Genomic DNA, 27,917 nt, shown 5'->3' with positions numbered 1-27,917 from the left:
GAAGTCAGTTGAAGTTCAAGCGTGATTTTAGAGTAAAGAATATTCCTATTTTTATGCAGTTTGTTGGGTATATCTGTAATAATCTTCGTAGAATATTTAATAGTACACAATTAGAAACTTGGTAACAATATAGGTACAAGCTTTATTTATGAAATGGCACCATAATTACAAATACAAAATATGAAAATATTATGTAATCACTTTTGAAAACTTTAGATTCTGTTCAATTAGAATCGACATACTAGTTTGAAGCCTTCAAAAATGATAAATTCATACTAAAATTTCTTAAAAAGCACCATGATACTTCAAGATCCCCCACATACTTGTGAAACAAAGATCTAAATAGATAAAATCATAGACTAGGCAAATAATTTCATTAACCTTAACATTTATAATACAAAATTTTCAACAATATGTAATATCAATACATTGAAAAACTTATTATCTTTCAGGGAAATCGCAGACGAACTATTAAGATATTTTTCATTACCTGAAACTGAAAGTTTGACTGCAACTTCCGCAAACTCTTAGAATAAGATCGTCAAGATTCAAATCAAACTTTACATTCTTTGGTGTAACTTAAAAACGAAGAAACCAGATTTTCACAATGCCACCATTTAATAACAATATACACAATATAGAGGCTTGATCACAAACATTGCATCATATATAATAATAGTTATTATTTCACTTTATATTAATATAAAAGTTTCAAAATTTATTGTATTTTTACTATATTTTTATTAAAAGTTATTGATAGTAATACTTTTGCCACTGAATCATCTCACGATAAACCTTAAATATGAGAATATGAACATAAGGTTTCCGACGAATTTAAATAAAGGATTTAAAATAATAACAATCTAACACAGCTGGAATCTTTAACTAGGACTAACTAAAACTAAAAATAGAAACCATAATATGTAATCTCATAACAATAGAAAAAATGGTTAAAATTATGGTGAAACTGAGCAAATTTGTTCGGTATAGCAGGATAATATTTCAAGATCTGGCAACACTAGTTTGATCTTCACTCATCTGTGATTCAAATAACAATTTTTAATATAAATCCATAATTTGTCTTTCCATTTTCTGGTAAAGCTATAGTTCATTTGAAGAAACCTAATCCTTTTTCACAGAAGATTTCATCTCGTATTTCAAAAACTTCCATTTCAACCGATACAAGGTTGAAACCAAGCAATTGACATGAATATCAACTTCCATTCGAATAACAGATGAGGCAATATCAAACTTATGCCGAATGACAAAAATTGACGAAATAGAAAAGGTCAGACATAATCCTCATCAATAACCAACCAATCATTTTGATAAAACAAAGAAGTCAACATCAAACCAAATCGATTAAACTAAAATTCCCTAGATACAACAATAACATTTTGATAATAAATAAACTGTCATAGAGATTTTCAATACTTCCGATAACACAAATCCGTAACGAGAATAAAAATGGATTTAAAGGATCAGTAAACTTAACATACATTTTTGAAAAGAATCTGGCAAATATGCAAGATAATAGTAAGTGCATCAGACACCAGCAGATAGAACTCTAAAGCTGTTGCTAACATTAATGATAAGTGAAAAACAGGTGAACACACTAGTTGCCAAAAAAAAGTTAATTTGAATTTAATTCGACAAAGTTAGCTTGAAATCAGAAAAAATTCACGATTTCTACTGGCAATATAATATTGGGAGAAATTACACAAAATTTATATCAAGAAGTCAAAAGATTATTCACCTACTGGAGCACATTGGTGAGAATATAATATGAACATGTGCATAATAAAATTTTACCGATATCTCCTGGTGTCTATTTTTAACAAAAACCAACCGTTTTTCACGAATAAAAGCGATTTTTTCCCGAATAACATCGCGATAATCATAAGCCTACCTACCTCAAAAAACCATACTTCTACTGAATAGCGCACAGCTGTTTGCGCAGCTCGGATTCGTTCTCATCAAGCTCCACCTCCTGAGGAAAATGGGGCTGTCCATTGCCGACTACTTCGGGCAAGTAGGGCTTATAATCGAGACCCGATCTTTCGTAAAAGAGAATATAAGCGGAACTGGTGTCAATCTTGGGAATTTTAGCATCGCTATAGGCACATTTATACGTGTTTATTGAGGATTTAGAACCGTGCAACGAAGATCTCGATCCCGCCCTTTCTCTACTCAAGCTCAAAGAAACACTATCAGTTCTCGTCAAGTCCACCTCGGAACCTGAAGGCGTGTTCTTTGCCGATATGGGGTTGGCGACATGGGTTCCAACAAGGTTCTCTCGAATTCTCGAGGTTCCCTCATCTAAGCTGTCCGTATCTGCGAACGTTATGTGATTGTCCGATTTCACTGATATCGAATCCAGATCTTTCTCTGCCAGATGTAGATTTCTTCTTCGAGATAAGGGGGTGCAGCCAGTCCGATCTTGCTGTAGGGTCTTCAGCTTACCGGAATTTTCTACGTCCGCCAAAACTTCCCTACAAGAGCTGTCATTGTAACAGTACCAGTTTCCGTTCGGGTTGCATGCGTAGGAGATGTAGTGTCCACTCGTGAGATTACCGGAATGACTCTAAAAATAAAACAAATCCAATCTTTAGTCTGAGACAGACGGGTCTCAAACAATTCCAAAACTCACCACGACTGCATACAGTTGATATTTGAGATCGAAGGGATCCTGCCCCGGTAACATCTTGTGCTGATGATAATCTTTGAGATGCTCATCAATAATCGGCGTTTTCAACAGACTCGTAGATTCCAATCTCGCCCTAACCTTGCTTGTAGTGTTGGCATGCGACCTCATCTTGTGCGCGCCTGCGCCTGTTTTATCGCCATCTCTCGGAAAGGTATTGGATTTAGATGTCGGGTCGTCATCGTTCAGGAGTTTGGAATGTTCGTCTTTCGTCTCCTCCGGAGTCTCCTCTACTATTTTCTCGTTGTTATGGTTTTCAGCGTTCAAACAGTCCTCTAGTTCCTTGTTTTTGCGCTGCTCCAATAGTTGCCTGTGTCTGAGTATTGTCTCTTGCGGTATGGAGGCTAGGTAGGCAGTGGGATCGAAGTTCTTAAAGGAAAAGTTCACCACCTTTTGAGTTTTCACCCATTTGCTATTCACATAATCGAACCTTTTGAGATGAATTATCTGGAAGAAATAATGCAAAACCATTAGATATTCGAATAATATTGATCATTCAATTAATATCTCGAACAGTATTATTGAATGATTCAAGTTGTAAAGCTTGCACAAACATACACACTGTTGATTACAAAGAATATACCCAAAAAAAAATTCATACACTATATAATACTAACAATAATGTGTTTATTTCCAGCAAATATAAGTGTAGTAAATGATTATAACTGTGAGTTAGAAATTTCTGTTTCAAATATTAGGATTTACGATATATCTTGGTTTTTTCAGTAATTTTTATGGTTTATAAGATTCAACATAACAGATTATAGAAATCAATTACCGTTTTAGAGATATAGAGGAGAGTTGGTGTTTTTGAATGGGACACCCTATATTTCTCAACGCGGTTTTTCAGGCGTAAAGTCAAAAAGATAACCGTTACCTGTTTTTCAACATAGTGTTTTTCAATACTCACCAAAATAGGTGGCAGTCTCCAAATTTGTAATTTTTTAGTTGCGGGTTGTTTATCCTGGCAGTTTGAACAATGATATTTAGCCTCCAACCTCTCCTCTGAAGTAAATGCCTTTAAGCAGTAATCCAGGTCAATTGGTTCCGTATGAAGTTTTCTACATACTTGCACACTCTCATCTTCAAGCCACACCTTTTCCCGATTACTCTGATATCTAGGAAATTACAAAATTGTTAGGTATATAATTGCAATTTACATTATTTCATTGAGAAGTACCTCAAATGAAGAGCAGTTGGGTCCCAATCTATAGCAATCCTCATTACATTTTGTCCTCCTTTGCAATAATCAAACAAAAATTCTTCTGTACAAGGCAGAGTGCAACCTCTGCAAAATTGTGTCCAATGACATAAAGCACATATTTGGCCACCTTGCAAAACTGCTTTCAGTGTGAAAGGAAATTCGTATTTCAAAGAATCATCACTGAAAAGAGAAGGAAATATACCAATAGAAACACATTTACAATGTATAAATCTATAGCCTAGAACTGTTATTCATAATACAAGTCCAGAAGGCATTGATATTCTTTTAAGAGTTCAAAAGTCACGAAGTGGCGAGTTTTTGCAGGAACGAGTGTCAGAGTGAACCTTCTGTACGAATATCATACATTATTTTCTTTAATTCACTGACCTTTTATTGAAATTAATGGAATATTTCCATAAATATTGTCTAGTGATTTTTACGTTGAAAAATGTTGGTTGGCAGAACTGTATCACAAATTCGACAGATAATAGATAAATTCGTAACAGGAGGGTCATGAGTACCAACAAATAATAATTAAATAAAACCATGAAATATGAGTGAAACCATAGAGTAATAAACATGTTTCTCTATTTCTGTATCGTAATGAGTTCATTACAGTTCTAAAAAACAGTGCTGTAATGAACTCATTACAGCATCGTTTTCAGATATATTTTTCGTTTTGTGGTTGTCTATGCTGACTTCCAATCCTATCAAATTTCAACAAACGTCAATAATTGTCAATATAATATAATTTGGGGATATAGAGAAATGATTTGCTACATATTCGCAAATTCTCATAATTCAGGTAGTGTTCAATCGATTTCGTCAGACATAATTCACGAATTTAATGTATAATTGTACATTATGTCTAAATTCGAAACATACGATTCATATTCAAATTCCGTAATCTGTCAATTTTCGTAACAGTCACACCAACTGCCAAGATACAATACAAAAGTCACTAGGATATATAATCTGAATTTTTCATTGAATTTCGACAATATTTCGCAAAACTTGACTGAAATAGAGAAAATATCGTCTAATACTCGTTGCAGAAGGCAATTCCAACACTCATGCGTTCCAAAACTCGCTCCTTCGTCGCTCGTTTTCGAATTTCGCATTCGTGTTGGAATAGAAGCCCATTCTGCAACTTGTTTTAGAATATACGATTATTACTCTGAGAGTGAAAATGAAATATTCCCACACGATTTTGTTCTACAAGGTATAGCCAAATGAGTTGATTTCCCACAGAATTAGATAAATACATAATATACTAAATAGATTATGAATTTAATAAATCTTATTACTGAAAATGGAGTTTTTTGAGTTTACAGTGGACATAATATCACACTGAAATTGTAATACCACACTCTAATCCACAGAACCTTTATAAGCGTTCAACAAATCTTTTCGACAATTATTCTCAAATCATCTCACTGTTCTCAACCTCAGAACTGATCTTACTAGAATCTAGTAGAAAGTAGAATGAGTCCGTCATTTTTTATTATTGAATGCGATAATACCAACCAAACAATGAAACGTTTTTGAGGTTTAATTAATAATTTTTTAAAATTGATCACTTACCAATCCATTGCATGATTCGTTTGATCCGACTGGGGCAGAGGACTTAATAACCTAGTCACCTGTTCCCAAACTGTCTCATACATGCTCTTGCATGTACTCCTCGGCCCACATCCTAGCAGTAAGGGTACACCAAATAAACTTGGCTTACTCTTTTGTTGAGATAGAAAATAAGCTTCCTGTCTCACACATTTTCTATGTACAGCGATAAGAAATTTGGGGTATTTAGAGGATGAAGATGATCCCTCTGAAAAACAGAATACAGTGTAGAAGACAAAGTAAATTACAGCAGCAAAGCTGGGATTATATAGCCAGGAAAAAGGAAAACATTTTGGAATAGAAATATTGTCATTATACTCACCAGAAACTGTTGTTGCTGAAGAAATGGAATGGATTGAAATAGAGGAACTTTTGAAATTGAGACCATTGGGCAATTTCCTCAGTTCATTCTTAGATTTTGTCTGAAAAACAACTAAACTTGAGTGAAACGAAAAACAACATATAAAAAATCAATAAAAAAATATACAGAAAATAATACGGACCTCGATTTTATCGACTACCGAATTCAATAATATAATGATAACAAATCTCAAAATTCTATAATTATTTTGGTTCTATAAAAACATTCTCATTGTTAACAATAGCCACTCTGATTCGGCGTAACAAAGCAAAATGTAAAAATGAAAAACAAAGGTCAGTTAAAATAAAAAAAATCAATAAATGAATCTACAAAATCATTTTCTGATGTTAATAAACTACCATACACACAACTTATTTGCCCTAGTTCTAATATAAATGCTATTCATTCCAAATAATATGATTAACACACTATCTGACTTCTAATTCTAAAACACTTAAAAATGTACAACTCCACATATATAAACATCCCTTTAAATCTCCCTACATACAACAAGTAGAACACTGTCAAGTTTAATATTCAAAACAGAATAAGCCCCACGAATATTCTGCAAAAAAAAAGAGAAAGTGTTCATAATCAGTTAGAAGAATTTTATTTAAATTATTCGAAAAATGTATTCATCAGGAACATTTAACTAATCGAAGATAAAAACAGAAGAATTATAACCTATATTTTCATAATTAGTCTTGGTCTTTGTTGATGTTACAGATGAAGAAGTCAAAATATTGTCAATAGTATGATCCTATTCTCTCATCTAAAATCTCATGCGAAAAATAATGATAAATATTTAAAACAGAAATAACAGATAATGAACACTTGCCCTCATTTTATAGTAAAAATTCGGACCCTCCAAAATGTTTATTTACCACTTTATAACCAAGGAGTTCCAGAAAAAACTGATTTTGTTGAGTTTGAAACTATCTCAAACCTGAAATAACTCAGAAAATAATTTATAACACTCTAATAACTACACTTGAATAAATGATTTGTGAAATACTTTGTGGATTTTAAACTGATAATTTTGAAAAATTATATCTTTGATTGAGTTATCATTTCAAGTGTAACTAAAATATCCTCATTGTATAATATTTTTTGTTATACCAAAAATCAGAATATTTATATCCTCATCTCATAACTAAATGAACAAAAACAAATTATTAGGCTAAAACAACCACGTGAAAGCACACGAGGTAGCTTCTGGAACGCGTGCATACCTTAAAGCAAAGAATGTTGGGCATGCAAAGGGCCGAACCACCTCTTACCTCTGGACTATGGGACAGCGGTAGCTCAGAAACTGGCAATTCTGCCTCTGAAAATAAGAATATAAACATAAAGTAATGATAAATAGAACCATAACCTTGAGGAACTGAACGAAGAAAACCTTTACAAATTCAGTAATAGGGTTTAATATTTCTTTTTGTATCCATAAATTCGATACAAATAAGACAATAATTCTGAATATGAATCATTTAAAATTATTTTTATAATAGGAAGAGCATGTTGAGATAAATTCGAATCAATAGTATGCTGCTTAAAAATACAGTGGACTAGACTAGACAAACCAAGTCAAGATGAATTGTGAATGTCAAACTGAAGGCGATAGATGTTTTATCTTTAAATGCTATGGCTGAAAAGCCTTTCAAGAAAAGTTTTCTTGCTTTGTAAAAATTGTCTAATTGAAACAACTGTTATCATTGGGCGCGTTCAGCAGAAAGGTCGGTAGCGTAAGAAGCTCCGCTACTGATAGGTATCAGTTTGGTGACGTTAGTATTCTCTGTTGGACGGGTTGCTCCTTTTCTTGACAGCAATAGGTTCTGTAGGTCCTTCTTGAAGGTTACGTTATGACGAGAGACAATTTTCTGTTATAATATCGATTTTTATTTCCAATTTTACAGCATTATTACTTTTTTATTCTTCAATACATGGGAAACTTATTCAAAGTAAGATTTCAGAATGTTAATAAAGGTATATGTTTCAGTTTCCATTATTGCTATATTTGAAATTTAAATTTCGTCCCAAAATCACTGTCACTAATGTCAGTTACTCAACATGTTACCAAAAAGTAGCATAAAATAAATTCATAAAAAAAAAATGGCGAACGCTCCGTAGCGGAAACTGATAGAATGCGTTCAGCAGAAAATTCATAGGATATTGACAACTGTTCCACAACTGTTGTGCCTGCTGAACGCGCCCATTGATATGAGACAGAAAAACAAATAAATACTTCAAAAGGGAAGAAATTAAAATTAATATATGTTAAGTAAGAAACATTGAAGAAATCTAATCAAGAACAACAAATATATAATATCATTGGAAAAACCAATGACAGCCGAAGACTATCAAAAAGAAATACTAGGATTGAATATAAAGAGAGAAAAAATTGAAAATGCAATGAAAGACGTTCTACATAAAAAAGAACATTAACAAAGATTTAATATAATCTGATGAAAGCTAACAATACACTGAAGTAAATCACAAAACAAGAATCAACAAAAGAGTTATGGCAACAACAATCCAAAGTTGAAACTCCAAAATACAATCAGGGGAAAAACCACTGATCACAGAACAGCTCAATCCAGAAGAAGGCACAATTATTTCAGAAATGCAGAAACTGTTTCAGAACTTGAAAGAAAACTTGAAGCAAAACTTTCTTTTATATTAATTTACTTACCACAAACATATTGCGTTTCATAGGAGAAGCTTTGTACTATTTATTATTGACCTATAGATTTATTTTGTTTAAAAATATTCATTCTGTACAACAAAATTATGTATGATTATGTTTAATTGGTCAATTACCAATGAATTAAGTCTTTAGTAACCAACAAAACAGACAGACTTTTTATAATAACCAATCAAGTAAACAAATATATGGGTATAAAAAGCTGTTTCCAAGATCGTAAGGAATGAGAATTCAGTGGAAGATGTTCTTTTCCTTCTTACTAATATAAATTCTAAATCATACCTGAGTTGCCATCTATGCTATCCTGTTCAGATTCTTCTTTGCAGTCAGGCAGCTCATAAGCATACAGTTCAGTAGCAGTTAAAGTACTTATTTTTGTTTCATCTCCCAATATTTGTTTGATCTGGGAATAAGCTACTTCAGCAAGCAGTAACCTTTCTGGTTCAATATCACAGAGGTCTTTCAATTGTTCCTTGAGCTCCAGATATTTGGCCTCGGAATTCAACCTGAGTCCATATTTAATAGGGGTTTCCCCGCTAAGACGTATCACTGAAATAAAACAGTTTTAGGTTTCTCATAAAACACTCCAGAAGATAGGCAATAGTGAAACTCACCAAGTACTTCACACAAAGTATAACTCTCCATTGGTAACGGTAAACTCAACAAATTGAAAGGATCGAATCGGACTGATTCATGTCCACAGGTTTGACAAGTAACCTGAAACATTCATTTTCTGAAGTGCACTCTTCTAAAATTTCATATTGCAATGAGTCTTAATGTATATTATTAATTAATTTGGATTTTTTATTCATGAAAAAATTTCATTTATCACAGAAAACAAGAAAATGTGTTTTTCAGAAAAAGAAAAAGTTGAATCATTTTATGCCCATTATTCGAAAGAGAAGTTCTAAGTTTTGGAGAGAATAAGTTGTGAAATATTGATTTAATGTAATTGCAGAAAAATCTGCGGCTTTGTTCAAGTATCCAGCTGTATTAATACATAATAATAAATCTGGATTCACCTCTTCGTATATAAATACTCACTTTACTCTTCAGTTGTCCATAAAACAAATCAGTTATTATAGAGTGGTCTCTTGCCAAGTGTTGCTGCCAGGCTTCATCGGCTACAATTTCATCAGGTCTTCCACCTGAATCTTTCAACTCACTGTACAATTTTTTTGGAACCCTGTTCAGATCTTCGTGTAAAGAATCCAGAAGCCACGCTAAAAGCTCCTATAACAATATGTCTCAATAAAAATGAGGACAGCACTGATGTGTAGTCAGGAGCTTTTGAGCTCTCGTCATTCATGCTCCAGTATGGACCTTGAAGACCACAAAACTGTATATCGGTATATTTGTTCTCCATATTAGATTCTTTTTCGATTTTCTGTTTGAATTTGCTATGGTTTTGACGCCTCTCTCAATAAGAAATTCTGCACGAAACTTGGAATTAGTATTCTATGTACAGAGTGTTCCTAAATTGGAGGTACAAAGTAAAATGAGATTCCTTGGATAATTAAAAAAAAAACACAGACCCCCAAACGAAGATACGACAAAACTATAAGAAACCAAAATTGTAGTACTGGACCAAAGTTTCTTTTCACATTTTACCAAACTACCAGTGGTCCACCAAAAAAAAAAGGTCTGAAGGAAAGAAGCAGGCACTGTTCCAGAAAAAATATCAACCTGCATATTTACATTCAAAATTAGCATACCACACGATGGAAACTTTAAATTGAAATATCTATGCCAAAGAAAACCATATCAATAAAAAATCAATGCTTAACACCCTGTGTCAAAACGTTGCGGGCCCAGGTTTATAGGACTTTTTTTTTAATGATTCGTTTTCGCTTGTATGTACCTCCAATTTAGGAACACCCTGTGTACAGGAAAAATTTCGACTTGATGGAACTGTTGTCACTGTTCTTTTCGATATTGTGCTTGAATCTTCTATAGTTCTGATGATGCTATTCAGACAAGTCTACCTTAAAAAGTTTCTAGGTCTTTCCGTTCGAGAGTTATCGTTATCGGACAGAATCGAATTTGAGGAAGGCTTTATAGTGTGAACATCACCTGAACGTCGTGCTCAAAAATTATTATATCTTGGTATGTAACAGTCCGCATATAATTCTGAAACTCAAACACGTATGAAATAACACTTAAAGGACACATTTGGATAATAAATTGATAGTATTCTGTACTCGAAACGGAAGTTAGAAAGAAGATAAACACAGGGAAACCCCCATCACATGTCAGTCCTTGAGAGTCACGTCCATTTTTTGCGGAACTCTATACAAATTAAAGGAGACCATACACCTCCACTAAAAGGAACGTGGTAAAATGAATGAAAATGAACAATTTGGCAAACTTCTGAACGAAATAGTTAACAACAGAACTGAACTGAGAAATGTAATAGAAGCCAGTGAAGCAAGAGTTGTATTGAAAATTGAGTCATTGAAGGAGAAAATTAGATATTTGGAAAGGGAAAATAAAGAATTGAAGAGTAAGGTCGAAACGTTAGAGAGAAAATCGAGAGAAAATGGTATTGTCATATTTGGAATGAAAACAAAGGAGGAGGGGATATCCTTGGAATTTGTTTTCGAGGAAATTCATAGACTACTGGGTGTAGCTATATCGAGGTCGGATGTCAACAATTTTGTTTGGATTAAAAATGCTCGAAACAACCCGATCAAACTCAACTTAGTATCCAACCTAAAGAAACAAGAGATTTTTAGAAACTGCAAGAAGCTGAAGGGTACCCAGATCAGCATTGCGCACGACCTGACGTTTGAACAGAGAGAAGATAACAAACTATTGAGATACCACTTGAAGAATGCTAGGGAAAACACTGGGATAATTAAGTTATATAAGAGGAAATAGATTGTTTGTGGATGGGACCGCCTATACTGCAGAAACATTGAGAGAAAAGAAAGAGGAAGAAACTGCTGAGAAGCAAAACCACAGTGCACCCGCAACACCAGACACCAGGACCCGAAATAAGGAATCTGACTGTGGAATAGAGACGAAAACGCAAATTAAAACACAAAAGAAAATAACAGGCATCCAGCAAATAGAGAACGTACAATTATCAACAAACCAAAATTTGCCCAGGAAACCACTGAAACCGAACCCAAACCCAGGCCAAGCATCCACGGAAAAACTTCAACTTCGCTCAGCAAGCAGAAAATAACTCCACAGACTCATTTACATCTATAAAATTAATTTTTCGTTTTATTGTTGTCGCAAAACTTTACAATCAAATACAATTTACTTTTTTTCTTTATCCTTTGTATTGGTTGGTGATTGAATGGGGTAATAACATAATTCATCTAAGCAATTTGTCTGTCCTACATTTCGAGTATTCTTTCATTTTTCGTGTTGGCGTGATTGTGGCCCCGATGATATTGTGTGTACATACGGTGTCATTATACTGGGTCTTGAATTGGGGAAGCTGACCGGTGATCTACAGTTTGTTGAGTTTTTCGGAGGTAGTTCAACATGGATGATTATATCAGGGACTTCAGAGCAAGTGAGGTGGAAACAATAGTCCTAGAAAATTTTTACGAATGCGATGAGGTGCTCAGGGTTAATCAGAATAGTGATAATTTTAAAATTTTACACAATAACATTAGAAGCGCTTTCAAGAATCTTGGTCAGCTGTTATGCTGCCTCGAACAGTTCTCAGACAAACCAGAATGTATAATCTTGACTGAAACCTGGCAAATAGATGATATAGATATTTTGAATATAGATGGATATAGCTTGGTATACAATTATGGCACTTTTAATCAAAATGATGGAACAATGGTATATATCAGATCATCCTTAGATTATACCTACAAAATTGTTTCTCTTGATGATGGTAACAAATTGATACTTACGACAGTGACATTTCATGACAAGCTGGTCGGGATTCTATCAGGCTATCGATCTCCATCAAACCCACCAGCAGAATTTATACAAAACCTAAGAAGCTACTTAATGAAAGAAAAATTTGATGAAACGCATCACTACATTTTAGCGGGTGATTTTAATATTGACCTTCTTAATGATAATGATGGAGACGCTATGGACTATATTAATACACTGAGCGAGTTTAATTTTGTGTCCACAATAAATGAACACACTCGAGTAACTGAGAACTCAAAATCCTGCCTGGACCATATTTTTCTTCGCACGAGACATGACTTAGAACTGCTTTTGCCTTTTGTCATAAAATCTAGAATAACAGACCATTATTCCGTTCTATTACAAGTTATATTTCCTAATACAAAAACTACCACCACCAAAAACAGGGCAAACACATACAAGAAAATTGATTACAAAAAATTATCCATGAATATGAAAAATACTAATTTCAACCCTGTTTATGACATCACAGATATTGACACAGCAGTGGAAAAATTTATAATGTTGGTTACCACAAAAATTAAAGATTGTAGCTACACGGTGAAAAATAGAGAAAGAAAACGCAAGAGTTGGATAACCCAAGGATTAATCAAATCAATAAATGAGAGAGATAAAATGTATCAAACTCTACGAACAAACTTCAACTACGAGTTGCATCGAAAATATGTGGAATATAAAAACAGACTTAACTTCATTTTAAAGAAAACCAAGAATGATTTCTATAAACAGAAAATTTCTGAAAACGTTAATAATAATAAGGCGATGTGGCACACAATCCAAGAAATAACATCCAGCAAACAAAATAGGACATCAATTAATCAAATAAGAAAAAATGGTCATATTGTCACTGATGGAAAAATAATATCCAATGTATTCAATGAACATTATATTGCAGTAGGCCCAGACCTAGCTAATCGAATTGAAGTGGATCCAAACTATGCCCTCCCTAAAAGGAAATATAATAACTCAAGCTCTTTTTTCCTTTCACCTACTACGCCTACAGAAATAGTGAGAGTCATAGAGGAATTGAAAAACAAAAAGTCTCCGGGAGAAGATGGAATAACTGGTGAAACACTAAAATGTATAGTGAAACATATCTCTGAACCGTTAGCAAATTTAGTGAATAGAAGCCTAGAAAAAGGATATTTTCCTTCTCTGTTTAAGATATCTCTGGTGAAACCAATATTCAAATCCGGTGATCCCCTAGAGGCTATTAATTATAGACCTATCTCACTTGTGACTACATTTGCCAAGATATTTGAGAAACTTCTGAAAGTCAGGTTATGCTCCTACCTAACCAAATTCAATATTTTGTCCAACAAACAATATGGATTTCGAAGTGGTGTTTCCACACAGGATGCCATATTGCACCTAACATCCAAAATGTATAATGCAATGGACACTGATAAGATGGCTTTGAGTGTCTTCATTGATCTTTCGAAAGCGTTCGACACCGTTAGCCATACACTATTGCTAAAATCTTTGGAGGATGTGGGTATCAGAGGCGTTGGTCTACAGTTATTCAAAACATATCTTACAAGACGATATCAGTTGGTACAAATTAATAACATCAGGAGCGAGCAAGAGGAAATTACCTTCGGTGTACCCCAAGGATCCGTGCTGGGACCGATCCTTTTCAACATTTATTTGAATGATCTTTTCTCGGTTCCTACGGCCGGAGAAATTATAGCCTACGCTGATGATACTTGCATCTTCTATGAGGAAAAAAACTGGAAGGTGGTCAAAATACTGGCAGAAAAGGATCTCATTATGATTCAAAAATGGTTCAATAGCAAATTATTAACCATTAACTTCACAAAAACATCGTTCCTTCCCACACATATTGACAGTAGAACATCACCAGATTTCCAAACAATAAATATTCTGAATAACGAATATATAAGTGCTGTTACAGAATTCAAATACCTGGGTGTTGTCTTGGATACAAACCTAAAATGGGATAAACACGTCAAGCATATTATTAAGAAAGTTAGATTTCTGATATTCAAGTTCAGAGTTTTACGAGAGATTCTCAATCCTGAAATGCTACACACTGTCTATATCTCACTTGTCCAGCCCCATCTGATGTATGGTATAGTTGCATGGGGTAATGTTGGTAAAACTACTTTGACCAATCTTGAAGTAGTTCAAAAAAGGATCATCAAAGTAATGTATAAAAAAGATTTTACCTATCCATCGGACAGTCTATTTCGGGAAAGTTCTATAATGGACATACGGCAGCTATACTATTATTTTACAAACATCTACCAACATAAAAATAGATATCAGCTTAAGAATTACGACCATGATTACAACACAAGAAACAAAAATAAAACATACGTACTGAAGAAGACAAAGAAAGCGACTGGCCAAAAATGTTACACTTATCAAGCCCCCAAACTATATAACTCACTACCAGACCATATTAAATGTGAGAATACATTGAAAAATTTCAAAAGTCTACTGAAAAGTTATATTTTTGAAAACTCTAGAGAAATGATTCACAGAATGATAGAATGAATAAGAATATAATGCATGCACTATCCTGGTTGGAAATGTTTACACCTGCTTTGTTCTCATGATGAGCTTTTTGATGGCGCTTCAGTAAATGACCGACTGAATTTTTATATAATTTGCTCCATCAGTTCTGGGCTAAATTATCCCCTCACCGTGTTTTTTATTGAACTTTGGTTTAACTGTTTATTGGTCAGTTCAATAAGTTTAAATAGTTATGTTATTGTTATTTTTATTGGGTATATATTATCATTGTTGTAGTTTTATCGTCTTATATTCATGTATTCATAGGTATGTCACGTACAGGTATGACCTTTAGTGACTTCTTTCTTGGTTTATTTATTGTCTTTACAGATACATTATATTATGAAAGATTTTTGTAGTTTATAATGAATAAACTTATTATTATTATTATTATTATTATTATTATATTATTCGTCAGTCGAATTTCCTCCAATGGAATAATTCCCCGTCATTAACTTTATGAACGGTGTTTGAAAAAATTTTAAGATTCACAAAATGAATATTTAAATTATAAAATGAAAAGTATATATTCCATCTAAAAACTGAGCACCAACTCAAAACTCAGTTTTCTGTACCATTCATTATTAAGAGGGAAACTTTCGATTAACTGGTGATTCTCATTACTTGTCTTCAAAACATTTTATGAACCAGTTATTATTATTATTTGAACTGGGGTGGTTTGGGTTCGGTAAGCCTTCCGGGAACTGCGACCATGCAGATCTTTTGTTCACTTCCCTACTCATTCATAGGTCGTTCAGGGAGGTCGTCAACGACATTAATAAAATTGACAACCTCCTTAGGGGCCTTGGCCGTTACCTCTCTGGTATCAATAACCGGCTTACCCATGTGAATGGTTCTTAGGCCAGCCAGCTCCGGACACTTGCATATCAAGTGTTCGGCTGTTTCTGCTTCCGATCCACAGAGCCTGCAAATCTCGTCTGCTGACTTTCCCATACGGTATAAATGGTGTTTGTACCGACAGTGCCCGGTCAGCAGTCCCTCCATCACCCGAAGCTCGGCTCGCGACAGCTTCAGGAGCTTTTTGGCGTAGGTAGGTGAAATCTTCACGAATTTCTTTGCCTGAACAAGTCTAGGAGTGTTAGTCCAGTGGATTGTCCTGCTGTTCAACTCCCATAACTGAACCGCAGCTTTATATTGGTCTTTTCCTTTCCCACAGAAAGGCTCAGGTCCAGCAGGTGTTAACCTTGATGCACTTTCTGCAAGCTCATCAGCTCTTTCATTTCCTTCAACCCCACAGTGCCCTGGTACCCATAGTAGAGTCACCTTATTTCCTCTGGCCAGTTGCTTTATGGTGTTACGGCAATCCCAAGTCAGCAGAAACCCCTGACAACACGTTTCCAGGAATCTCAGTGTGGTTTGGCTGTCCGTGGTGATGTAGATATGCGCCTCCTTGAGATTCATTTTGAGACACTCCTGGGCGCATATGTAAACAGCCATTATCTCGGTCTGTAGAATCGAGGGTTCACTTCCCAGGGCTTTAGTATGAACCAGATATTTTATACATTAGCTGACGAAGGAACAGACCACCGACTGAGCTAAAGAAGCGTTGCCAATTACTGATACTGGAATAATATCTAGTTTTCTGAAAGCCAAATATTTCAAATAACTCAAATTTGGAAACACTGGCTCAACTCCGAATCAATTCAAAAGTCATCAGCTACTCGTCAAACTAAGCGATGGCAGAATCGTTATACTAGTCGAAATCTAACTGCAAGAGGCATCAGCTTACCTGAGAGTCGTGCTGCCCTCCCCCACCCAAATGCGGCGCATGCTTGGTAACGCAATAACGAAGCTTCAACGGTGCCACACTCCTAGTAGAGCCCGCCCACAGTTCCCTACAAAGCTCGGCATATCTTCTAGCCACCATGCCTTTGGTTCCTAAGGGGTTGGTGCTGTTCAGTTCGCAAAGTTGGGCATCCCTCTGAAAATAGAGGGTCAGAGGTCTTGTGTTGGACACGGCCTGTAACGCGGAATTCATGAAACAAGTGTTGCCCAAGTTGTGGAGTCCGGTGGCACCTGAAACGGTTTCAAAAATAGCGTTATGTGCTTCATTCTTGCTATAATAATATGAGACCGGCAAAATTAGGAGAAAGGACAAAATCTCAATGAAGTCTGTAGTTCATTTTCTCTTCAACTCTTTGGCCGATTTTAGAAATTATTTTGTTGAATTGTGGCTTGATTCTTCGGGAACATAACTGTTCAGATGCAGTCCTCAGCTTCTTTGTTTTTGTTATATACAGGGATGAGAAAAAAAAATTGCCAGTGGATTGTCCTGCTGTTCAACTCCCATAGCTGGACCGCAGCTTTATATTGGTCTTTTCCTAGCCCACAGAAAGGCTCAGGTCCAGCAGGTGTTAACCTTGATGCACTTTTTGAAAGTTCATCAGCTCTTTCATTTCCTTCAACCCCACAGTGCCCTGGTACCCATAGTAGAGTCATCTTATTTCCTCTGGCCAGTTGCTTTATGGTGTTACGGCACTCCCAAGTCAGCAGAGACCCCTGACAGCACGATTCCAGGGATCTCAGAGTAGTTTGGCTGTCTGTGGTGATGTAGATATGCGTCCCCTTGAGGTTCATTTTGAGACACCCCTGGGCGCATACATAAACAGCCATTATCTCGGTCTGTAGAATCGAGGGCTCACTTCCTAGGGCTTTAGAGATCCTCAGTTTAGGTCCATATATCTCAATGTCAGTGCCCTTCAATGTCAATGTATGACATCATACGTCTAATGAGCAAAGTTCTTCTATGCAATAAATATTCCATTGAAACCACGAACACCCAACATCCATTTCAAAATCCTAATATCAATAAACAGGGATTCATAATATGAATAAGTGTATCATTAAAGAATGATTTCATTTTATAGACGAAAAAGTACAATGTATCAATTTTTTTTCAGTGTATTGAAACCATTCAAAGTGCTGTAATTTCTCCCAAAGTTGAGATATCGCTATTGATAAAAGATGAGGCAACATAGGTGTTCATAAACATTATTGTCTGTCAACGAATCACTCCACAGGGTGTTCTGAATAAAAGCCTACTTTTCATTATTTTTGTTAACCCCTGTATATAACAAAAAACAAAGTAACTGAGGACGACATTTGAACAGTAATGTTGTCGAGGAATCAAGCTACAATTCGAAAAATTAATTGCTAAAATCGCAAAAAAAATTGCAAGAAAAAATGAATAACAAACTACGTTGAGTTTTTACCTGTTCCTCTAGTTTTTCCGGTGAGTATTTATTTACTAACTAGTAGCAAAACTAACCTGGTGGTAAAGAAATCGTTGGTCGTCTCTCCGAACTGAGCATTGTCTTTTCCGAATTACCAGCCGCTAAAGCTCCCAGTTCCTCCGGCCAAGTTAAATCTTTATTCCTAACCTCCAAAAGTATCTGATCGCAGTCGACAATTCCCAGATCTTGCAACATGGCATTCTCGTCTTCCAACAAGATTGTCTGGGCGTCTTTGATGTGCCACAACCGCACATCCTCTATCTTGAGGGCCAGACGAGAACATAGGAATTCCATAACTTGACGAATGTTTGCCAGCCTACTGAAGGCTGCCGTGTGCGCTAGATACCTGCGTGGCGAAGTCACAGGTCCTGTGGTTAAGCCCGCCGTACTCAAAGCTGCCGCCCCATAGCCGCCCACAACGGTAGTCCAATTTGACTGACTGTTGATTAATTGTGTGTGGTGTCTTAGTATCTGAAGATTCGGGGGATAAAGCTCGATTTCTACCTCGTGTCTGCCAGATGGTCTTATAACCTGCCTCGGTAGAGGAAGTGGACCCCCATACCATAAAGCCAGTGCTTTCCATAAGGAATCTGGCACTAGTTCAAAGTCTCTATGTTGCACTAACGTAACATCTCTTTTCAGTCTTCCACCTGAAATATATTTTTTTTACGTTATGACACCAACTGAAGTTCCTAAACAAACTGAATCAAACTGGGTATTTCTGACTGAATAGTTCAACCACTTAGCCACTGAGGCATGTGGATGTAGAGAGGTTACATACAGTCACATACTGTTGTATTCAGAGGGGATTGATTTAAAATACATGTACTGATACTATTAGGGTAGGGCTTTGATTCAAAAAAATATTGTATTTAGTACAACAGTGGCAGAAGGTATTTTGAATTTCGTTAAATTTCGGAAATATGAATTTTTCAAAATTGGATTTTATTTTTTCATTAAAATTCATGAATGGTTGTGTTCTCGGACTAGAAGGATCAATGCGGAATAGCAATCTCTGGAATAATATTTTTTATTTGATTCTTGGATTCTGTACAGGTGGGCAAATAAGCGAGGTAAGCGGCTATATCTCAGGATCCACTCACCGTAGAGACTTGCGATAAAAAATTTTACCACTAAAGTGTACAAAAAAACACACTGGAAATTGTTTTGAAGTTTATACCTCTATCGCTAGGGGGCGTAATAGCTACCGACGAGTAGAAAAATGAATTTTAATCGAAAATGTTTCATATGAAGTTGAAGAAAAAATATCATCACTGTAATCCTTGGAAAATTCTCTATCTTTTTGAATTATCACTTTCAATTTTACGACATCAAATGAGGGTAGGTGAAAGGGAGAAATCTGACTGATTGAAACGCCTGTAACTTCAGTTTGGCTCAACATTTTTGAGCAAATTAGATCTCGTGTAAGAGATAATATCTTGTTGGTTGAGGACAAAATATAGTCATGATAAATTTGTTTTTGCTGCTTTCGATAGGTGCGCTAAGTCAGAAGTTCATTGTTTTGTTCATTTTACTGCGAAGTTTTAAATAGGATTTTCTTAACAGAAACAGAAGTTCCATCAAATTTGCATGAAAACACCTGAAGGTCGCAAAGCGATAATTTCATGCGTTCTGAAGTTATGGCCGAAAGAAGATATTCTTCAACTGATGCACTGCGAAAAACCAAAATGTGTCTTTAGGTGCTGACAGAAACAGAAATCCCATCAAATTTGTATGAAAAAACCAAAAGGTCACAAAGCGATAGCTTCAGGCGTTCTGGAGTTCTGGCTGAAAGAAGACACAATATAGTTTTTCAGTGCATCAGTTGAAAAATATCTTCTTTCGGCCATAACTTCAGAACGCCTGAAATTATCGCTCTGCGACCTTCAGGTTTTTTCATGCAAATTTGATGGAATTTCTGATAAGAAAATCCTATCATTACATTTGAAATTTCGGAGTAAAATGAACCAAACAATAAACTTCTGACTTACCGCCGCCTATCGAAAGCAGCAAAAACCAAATTATCATGAGTATATTTTGTCCCCAATCAACAAGATATTATCTCTTACACGAGATCTAATTTGCTCAAAAATGTTGAGCCAAACTGAAGTTACAGGCGTTTCAATCAGTCAGATTTCTCCCTTTCACCTACCCTTATTTGATGTCGTAAAATCGAGAGTGGCAATTCAAAAAAATTGAGAATTTTCCAAGGATTACAGTGATGATATTTTTTTCTTCAACTTCATATGAAACATTTTCGAGTAAAATTCATTTTTCTACTCGACGGTAGCTATTACGCCCCCTAGCGGTAGAGGTATGAACTTCAAAATAATTTCCAGTGTGTTCTCTTGTACACTTTAGTGGTAAATTTTTTTACCGCAAGTCTCTACGATGAGTGGATCCTGAGATATAGCCGCTTACCTCGCTTATTTGCCCACCCTGTACAGTCCACATCATAAACTGTGAAGACATCAGGGTGTATTTTTATTCTAGAATAATTCTAATATTGGAATAAACAGAAGTAAAGAATGAATTTCAAAATTTAGAGAATTTTATCAAATTGAACAATTCAATAGCGTGATTTTTGCTTGTAGAACGATATGAAACAACTTTACCTTCTCCTGTGAGTGTTGTAACCTTCACTGAAGGTTCCACTACCAAATTAGAATTATCAATTGGTCCCGGAGTGCTCTGGCTCCTCTTTGATCCAGTTCCAGAACTGCTGGACACTCCAGAACTGGAAACTGACGCTAAACTACAGCTATAAAAAAATCGCCATTTAATGACAATACAACATTCTTCGATATCGCATCCAACATACCTATCACCCCTACTCAACAAATCACCCATCGATTCCATACTGTTAGAGTTGAATTCGTTCGATGTCGAGGTGTAGTCAGTACAATTACTGATCAGGCTCTCATCGCAAACGATGCCCTCTTCGATCGGTATCCGCGACGTATCCAATCGACAGCTACAGTGATCGATGTTTGTTTTAGGGTTGTTTGTATAATTTTGCCAGTTCAGCCACCATTCTGAAGATATTAGGTACCAGAATTGACCCACGTGGAATCCTCGCCTTTCCTCACGTTTTAACCATCCCATAACTGTGGCAAAAAAGATGGGGATGATATAAAAAGATTCACCAATGATATTTTCGAAGAATTTTCTCAAGATGATGCGTTAAGTTAGTAGCTTAATACATAGTTAGTTAGTAGTTTAATAGCTTACTGAATTTCAAAACTATGTATTGCTCATACTGTGAGAAATATTAGTCCACACGGCACTTTGCCCACACCACAATTGATAGACCAATGAAATCAGGCTTTTGAAAAGTCGTTTCTATGGAAACGCAAGAGGTACTGTCAATGAAGACCATTCTCAATTGAATCAGGTACATTACTTGTATTATTTAAATTTGTGCAGTTGTAGGAAAAGTATAGTATGCAACAGGTGGAGACAGTCCTTTTCTCATTTGTGGGTTTTCTCACAAACTTGCACATGCATGAGAAAAGTTGAACTTTCCTACTAGTTGTACTTTTAGTACATTATCATTTCTAGTTGAATTGTGGTAGTTGGAAACATTTTCTGTTATTATGCTTTGAATGAATGTAGGATCCAGTTATTGTTCCCTGTGAATAATTGAGATGGTCAACAGGATGCTTGGAGACCTATTAGTTTCTTCAAGTGTCGAGGGCATGACAGTTTCAATGAATTTACAGGGAACGAATTGTTATTGTATATACAATGGAAAAAGGATGAGTAATTCTTCGAGGTGTCGAACATATGTCATGGAGTTGTAAATCTTGAAGAGATTTACTACTAGGGGGTTGGGAAAGTTCGAGAACAAGACGGTTATACCAGATGTGTCACATCTGTGTATCAGGTTCCAGTCCTTCGAGAATATTCGATTTCCAGGAATCCGCGAAGAGCTTTGTGGGCGGTACGGCAAAACTCTTATTGGACTAGGGGATGGTACTTTCCCTAAGGGTGTGGTCAAGCCGGAAAGAGGGAAGGATATTCAGAGTGGACGGGATAAGTTGCGGTCAGAGGACGAAGTAAGTTCAAGTCGAGAGTCAGTTCAAGTTAAGTCGAAGACGAGTAAAGTTCAAGTTCGGTCTAAGTCGAAGTAAGAGTAAATTCAGTCGGTCAACTTAAGACGTAAGACGAAAAGACGGTTCGCGGACAAAATTTAGACGAGTCGCAAACGAATTAAAGACGAGACGACCGAAACTTGTAATAAGACAAAGACGTGAAATATCGAAGACGACTCGAGTAATTAACATTAGAGTTAAAGACGAAATTGAGTACCGTAGTGAGAAACTTGTAATTAAGACGTAATTAGGATCTTCTCAATACTGAGTTTGTACTGTATAATTGTGACTTTGTTAATAGATGTAAATAATTAAAAAGAGTAAAATTATAACAAATCCAACAAAGTCACGGAGAAAAAGACGAAAGGCCAGGTAATCGAATCATACCTCTAGACGATCGATTAACCAAGCCTACATGAATGAATTTGAATTCTCGTTCAACAATGGTAGCATTTAAAGTTCTGTAGTTTCCCTCAAAATCAAGATATCGCAACGGAATACCTACAAAGAGTAATTGTTCAGAAAAGATGAGGCAACACTTGAGTGTTTGTAAACATTCACGTCTGTCAGCGATTTACTCCACAGAGCTTTTAATTTTTTTTTTTGTTTACCCCTGTATATAACAAGAAAACAAAGTAACTATCTGAACAGTCATGTTCCAAAAAAAATCAAGCTACGGTTCAAACAAATAATTGCTAAAATGGGCCAAAGGATTCTAAAGAAAATGAACTACTTCGTTGAGATTTTGTTAGTCCCCCTAATTTTGCCGGAGTGTATAATCAAAAATTTCGTTAAATGATAAAATCAGAGTTTTGAAACTAGTTAAGCCAAATACTTACCATGCTACCAGATTATTTCAAAGGAGGCACCTACCTATTTCGTTCTCATGATGCCGGCAGTTAGGTTTCAATCCCAACGATACATGACACACTTGAAATAATAGCTCCAACAGAGGAGCAACCAACGTGTTGTCCTCCACACTCCAGACCAAGAATTCTTCCTGACTCAGTCCTCCGAATTGATCTAGTCTTTTGCTGAGAGAATTCAGCGTCCTCTCGTGTACATTGTTTCTATTTGAACCATCTATCTCGCCAATGAGAGAAGTGTCAGAGGTAATTTTGTCCAGGGAGGATGTTGAGGATTTCGAGTGTAGGTTACTTTCACAAGCGATATAAATCAAGGTTTGTATCATGTGCTTCAGTTCCTCTGAATCAAGATAGCAGTCTCGGTCCATGTCAAATATTTTGAAACAAACTAGAGAGAAATAAAAATAGTAAGATACTTTCTCTGATGTAAGTGAACATTTTTCACTTACACTTCATGCGTTCTGCAAGAGGTCCTCTACAAGCAGCTGATATACCACAACAGAGCTCTTTAAAATCGATATGTCCATCTCTGTTGACATCCAAAGCTAAGAATAACCTAAAATAACATAATGACATCAATTATCGTTCTTTAAATAACTGAAAAGGTCTCGACTTACCCTTCACAAGCTGTATGAGGTACTGGCGGACACACCAGAGACCTAATGCAATTGATATCTAGATGTCCTGTAGGTGACGAACTCTGCAATGCCCAGAAGCACTTTTCCAATTCACAAATATCTTGCTCCTCCAAATGTGTCACCCCAGCCAATGTTTGATAGAAAGTGGGGGTTTCAACCTCTGAACTCAATGATACACACGGATTTGACAATAACCTAAAACAAAAATAACTAATATTTTCTAATTTTAACCTAATATAACCCATGATAAATAATTATCACAATTGTTTATATTTAGGCCATATAAGGGAAAAATTCAATGATTCTTTTCGGTACAGGCATCTTCATCTAAAAATTTAGTGACAATTTTGAAGGTTTTTTTTAGTGTTTGTTCCAATAGTTTTCGTTTTCTCAACTAAAATACAAAATTTCTTACCATCTTGAAAGTATTGTTGCTTCTTTATTATACTGAATCCAGGCCCGAAAATGATCGAAGCCAACTCTATCCTGTCCAAAACCAAATAAAGATACAATTGTTCTATCGAGAGCCAGATTTGGCTTATTGGAAGGCTCACAAGGTAGAGTCCCTTCGGTTTGAAGAGCAGCTTGGAACTCACTACGGAGGATGTGGGTTCCTGAATCATTGCAGTATAAAGACCAGAGAAACCTAGAGGCGAGAAAAAACAGAGGTCAAGATATTTTCAATGAAATTAAAATATTGTAGTACAAGTACAATAATTGAATTATCAAAACCTTTTTTTCATAAATCAATGCAGTTAAGCTGAAAAATCATAGATGAATCTCATCCAGAAACATTTCTTTTTATCATACCCAACAATTTTTTCATCACAGTAGGTAATAGACTGTTACTTTAGTTTCAATTTTATTATTGCTCATTGCTTTTTGATAGCAGTAGTTGATGAAAACAATTTATTGAATGACAGGTGGAAAAAAAATTTTCAAACTGACCACAATTATTTTTCTCAAATTCCAATAATACATTTACAATGTCTTTCTCGATAAAGGAGCAATACAATACAACAATTGTATTGATAATTATATTGGATAATTTCAAGAAAAAAAGTCCTATAAACATGGGCTCACAAACACTTTGTTTTCAAGATACAGGGTGTTTCTTGTAATTTTTTTTGTGATGATCATACCAGTTTATCGAATCTCTATTGATCTGCATTACAGATTTCTTAAATAAGTACCAAAACTTAAAATTAATTTAGTCATCATATCTTACTAACTGAATCTTTACAATAATTTGGATTTTCCTGAGGATTACTAGAGAATTGTTTGAAATTTTTTTCTCAAAGAACTAAAAAAACCAAAAAGTGTAGTACTGGATCAATGTTTTTTTTTACATTTTTCTAAACTACCTGTGATCCACCACTGGTTGTGGCGGAAAGAATCGGGCATTTTTTCAAAAAAAATATTACCCTGTAGATTTTCATTCAAAATTAGCATACAACATGATAAAAACTTAAAATTGGAATATCGATATCAAATTTAAGTTTAATAACTTGTGAAGGGAAGGTGTTATGAGAAAAAAACTTGGAATAAATTAAACTTGAACACTCTATATTGAAAACAAAGCATTTGGGGGGACCATGTTCATAGAAATTTTTTTTCTTAATAATTCGAAGAATTCCTCCTGTTCTTTTGTACCTCCAATTCAGAAACGCCTGTATAACAGAGCAATAGAAAGGTATCTGTTGACTCATTAATTAATGAAAAATAGAGTAACAGAACACAAAAAAGTATATATATTTTTTTATTCATGTCTGCCAATCTGCATATACATGTTAATCTCCAAAACCACTACCCGGATTTGATTAAACATTTAACAGTTAGATTAAAAATTTAATAACCTTTCACACGGAGGAAGTCACAGATTTAAACTATTAATTAATAAAAAGAATAACACATTCACATAAATGTCAAAACATGGATGATAGAACATCCCATTACTATAATTCATATAAATACATAATAACTGTTTTCTCAAACCAAACAACCTTCAATTCTTAAAAGTTTCTTCTACATGATAAGTGAATCAAAATAATTATATGGCCATTATACTGAAAAGTGGATTTTGAGAAATAATTGTTGAAGAAGTGACATACTGAATTTCCTTCAGATCACCATTTCCAATCAAAAAAAAAATTTTTTATTTGAATTTCTGCAGTATTTTTAATTCCCTAAAAAGAATGTAAAACCCAAAAATGAATGATAATTTTAAATCTCACTCAAAATTGCTGAATGAAATTGATCCAGAATTATCCAGTATTATAAAGTATATAAAAATGAATTATATGGATAGGTAAGAAACCGAATTAAAATGAAAAGTTGTAATTGTTTTCATTATCTAACCACTTTTTCATCACCCCGTGTTTTAATTTTGAGATTTCACATGCTTTTTAGTTCAAAGAATTAAAATTATGATTTAGGAAAAAAAAGAATACTGTAATTTACTGAAAATTTAGATATCAACTCAGATACATAATTATTATTATTCAGGAAACAATTTTTTTGTACATTTTAAGGAATAAATTAACACATTCTGAATAATAAAATGAAATAATGAGAATTATAGTGAACTTCAATTGAAAAATAAATATTGGAATTGTCAAATTCAGATAAATTAACTAACTTATATAGAATTGTATATAAATATATTTATGAAAAACATGATCTTCAATGAGAAGCTGACGCCCTTTTGCTGGTCTCCCCATATTAAATTAACTAACAACATTCTGTACTCAATTAACACAATAGTGGATGAATACTCAATTGTGGTGAAATGAATTGAATATAATATTTCCCACAATAATAGCTAATATAAACCATCAAATATAAAACTGCAACAAACTGAATGACAAAAACTTACTTAATTTTTTCATCTTGTGTGCCTTTAGTTAGAAGAACCAGCCCACATATTAAGTCTTTCAAAGCAATACCCCTAGGTCCCCCTCCACAAGCTGTATATAACCATTCTCCAATGGTACTTGGTACCCCATCCCCAAGAACATTCTGGGTAAAGGCTGATTTACTTAAATACTGACTTCCTCCAGTTAATCTCTTGAATGCTTCACATATCCTTTTGAATTCAACATCTGACACTGAAAATGTGGAGCATTTTGATAATTAATTCAATTATTATCTCAATTCTTATATTCCTTATCAACTTTGGAATTGTTTCAAACTATAAATAATACAAGTTTGTTTATATACCTTATTAAATATACCTTGAAATTGCATCTGTTTATTTACCTACTTGGATAGAGGTATTAAGATCAAGATCACAAATGAAAAGCGAAATAACAGACATTTAATAAGATCATAATTAATTTCTATGTTATCAATCTTCATAAGTTAGTCACTTGAATTGAGAACAATTAAAATTATTGAGTTGAACAACGATAATTCCTTATCCAGAAACGTATTAAATAAATGAGGAAGTAGGATCATGAAGAGAGGGTGTTATAAAGGGGAGATAGCTCTTATAATAACGACAATTACATGATTAATTAAATAATAAAGAAATTGTTTATTATTTACGTGTATGCAATATCACATGACATAATACAAAAACTGTCAAAAGGTTAATCAATTTCTTATAATCAAAGTACATACTTCGTTTAGCTGCATCTTCGTAGCTCAAACATAATCTTTTAGAATCTTTAGCACCCATTTTTAAGAAATTCTGGTATTCCCTGACATGTTATCAGATTTAATCACTAGAAAAATCAATTCATGAACGTAACAACATTCGCAATTGGAAACAAATTTTCAGATTGGATGAATGACGTTTGACAAATTGCATCTGACAAAGGACACTTGATTTTTTCTACTCCTTTCGTCCTTGCAACCATAGAAGTAATTTATGTTTGAACTACTAATTTTAAAAATTATGCAATCAAATTAATCTATTAAAGAGAATTATATGAGTATAGAATAAAGTAGATCTAATATCTTTTAAAATATATGAATTTCATGTTTTAAATTTCATTCGTCATTGCTGTGCAATTATTAATAGAACA

General features: G+C 34.6%; 1 protein-coding gene across 2 annotated transcripts; it reads right to left on the bottom strand.

The window, feature by feature from the left end:
• Positions 1-122: 122 nt before the first annotated feature.
• LOC123675550 (ubiquitin carboxyl-terminal hydrolase 32) lies at positions 123-27,701 on the bottom strand. Of its 2 annotated transcripts, none has more exons than XM_045610916.1 (20): positions 27,511-27,701; positions 26,765-26,996; positions 24,305-24,535; positions 23,869-24,084; positions 23,701-23,807; positions 23,259-23,639; positions 21,113-21,398; positions 20,907-21,052; positions 18,327-18,941; positions 16,788-17,074; positions 9,635-9,823; positions 9,205-9,307; positions 8,873-9,139; positions 7,122-7,216; positions 5,851-5,950; positions 5,493-5,736; positions 3,885-4,088; positions 3,615-3,822; positions 2,651-3,151; positions 123-2,584 (listed from the first exon to the last, which is right to left on the bottom strand). In XM_045610916.1, exons 1-20 carry the CDS (start codon positions 27,566-27,568, stop codon positions 1,931-1,933), a joined length of 5,124 nt encoding a protein of 1,707 aa, XP_045466872.1. In that variant the 5' UTR covers positions 27,569-27,701; the 3' UTR covers positions 123-1,930. The 2 variants fall into 2 exon arrangements, with proteins under 2 accessions (XP_045466872.1, XP_045466873.1); XM_045610917.1 differs by having other exon boundaries at positions 7,170-7,216.
• Positions 27,702-27,917: the final 216 nt, after the last annotated feature.

This window comes from Harmonia axyridis, chromosome 3 (genome assembly GCF_914767665.1).
Source record: "Harmonia axyridis chromosome 3, icHarAxyr1.1, whole genome shotgun sequence".
NCBI classification, from domain to species: Eukaryota; Metazoa; Arthropoda; class Insecta; order Coleoptera; family Coccinellidae; genus Harmonia; species Harmonia axyridis.
Note: the sequence above shows the minus strand (reverse complement) of the source record. Positions and strands in the feature narration are given on the sequence as shown.

Bases quoted from the DNA above. Each gene is read 5' to 3' on its own strand.
- LOC123675550 (XM_045610916.1), bottom strand. From the start codon at position 27,568: ATGGGTGCTAAAGATTCTAAAAGATTATGTTTGAGCTACGAAGATGCA. The intron at 24,536-26,764 runs GTAAGTTTTTGT...TCTCGCCTCTAG, and splicing joins ACACAAGATGAAAAAATTAA to GTTTCTCTGGTCTTTATACT. The intron at 21,053-21,112 runs GTATGTTGGATG...ATTTTTTTATAG, and splicing joins TTGTTGAGTAGGGGTGATAG to CTGTAGTTTAGCGTCAGTTT.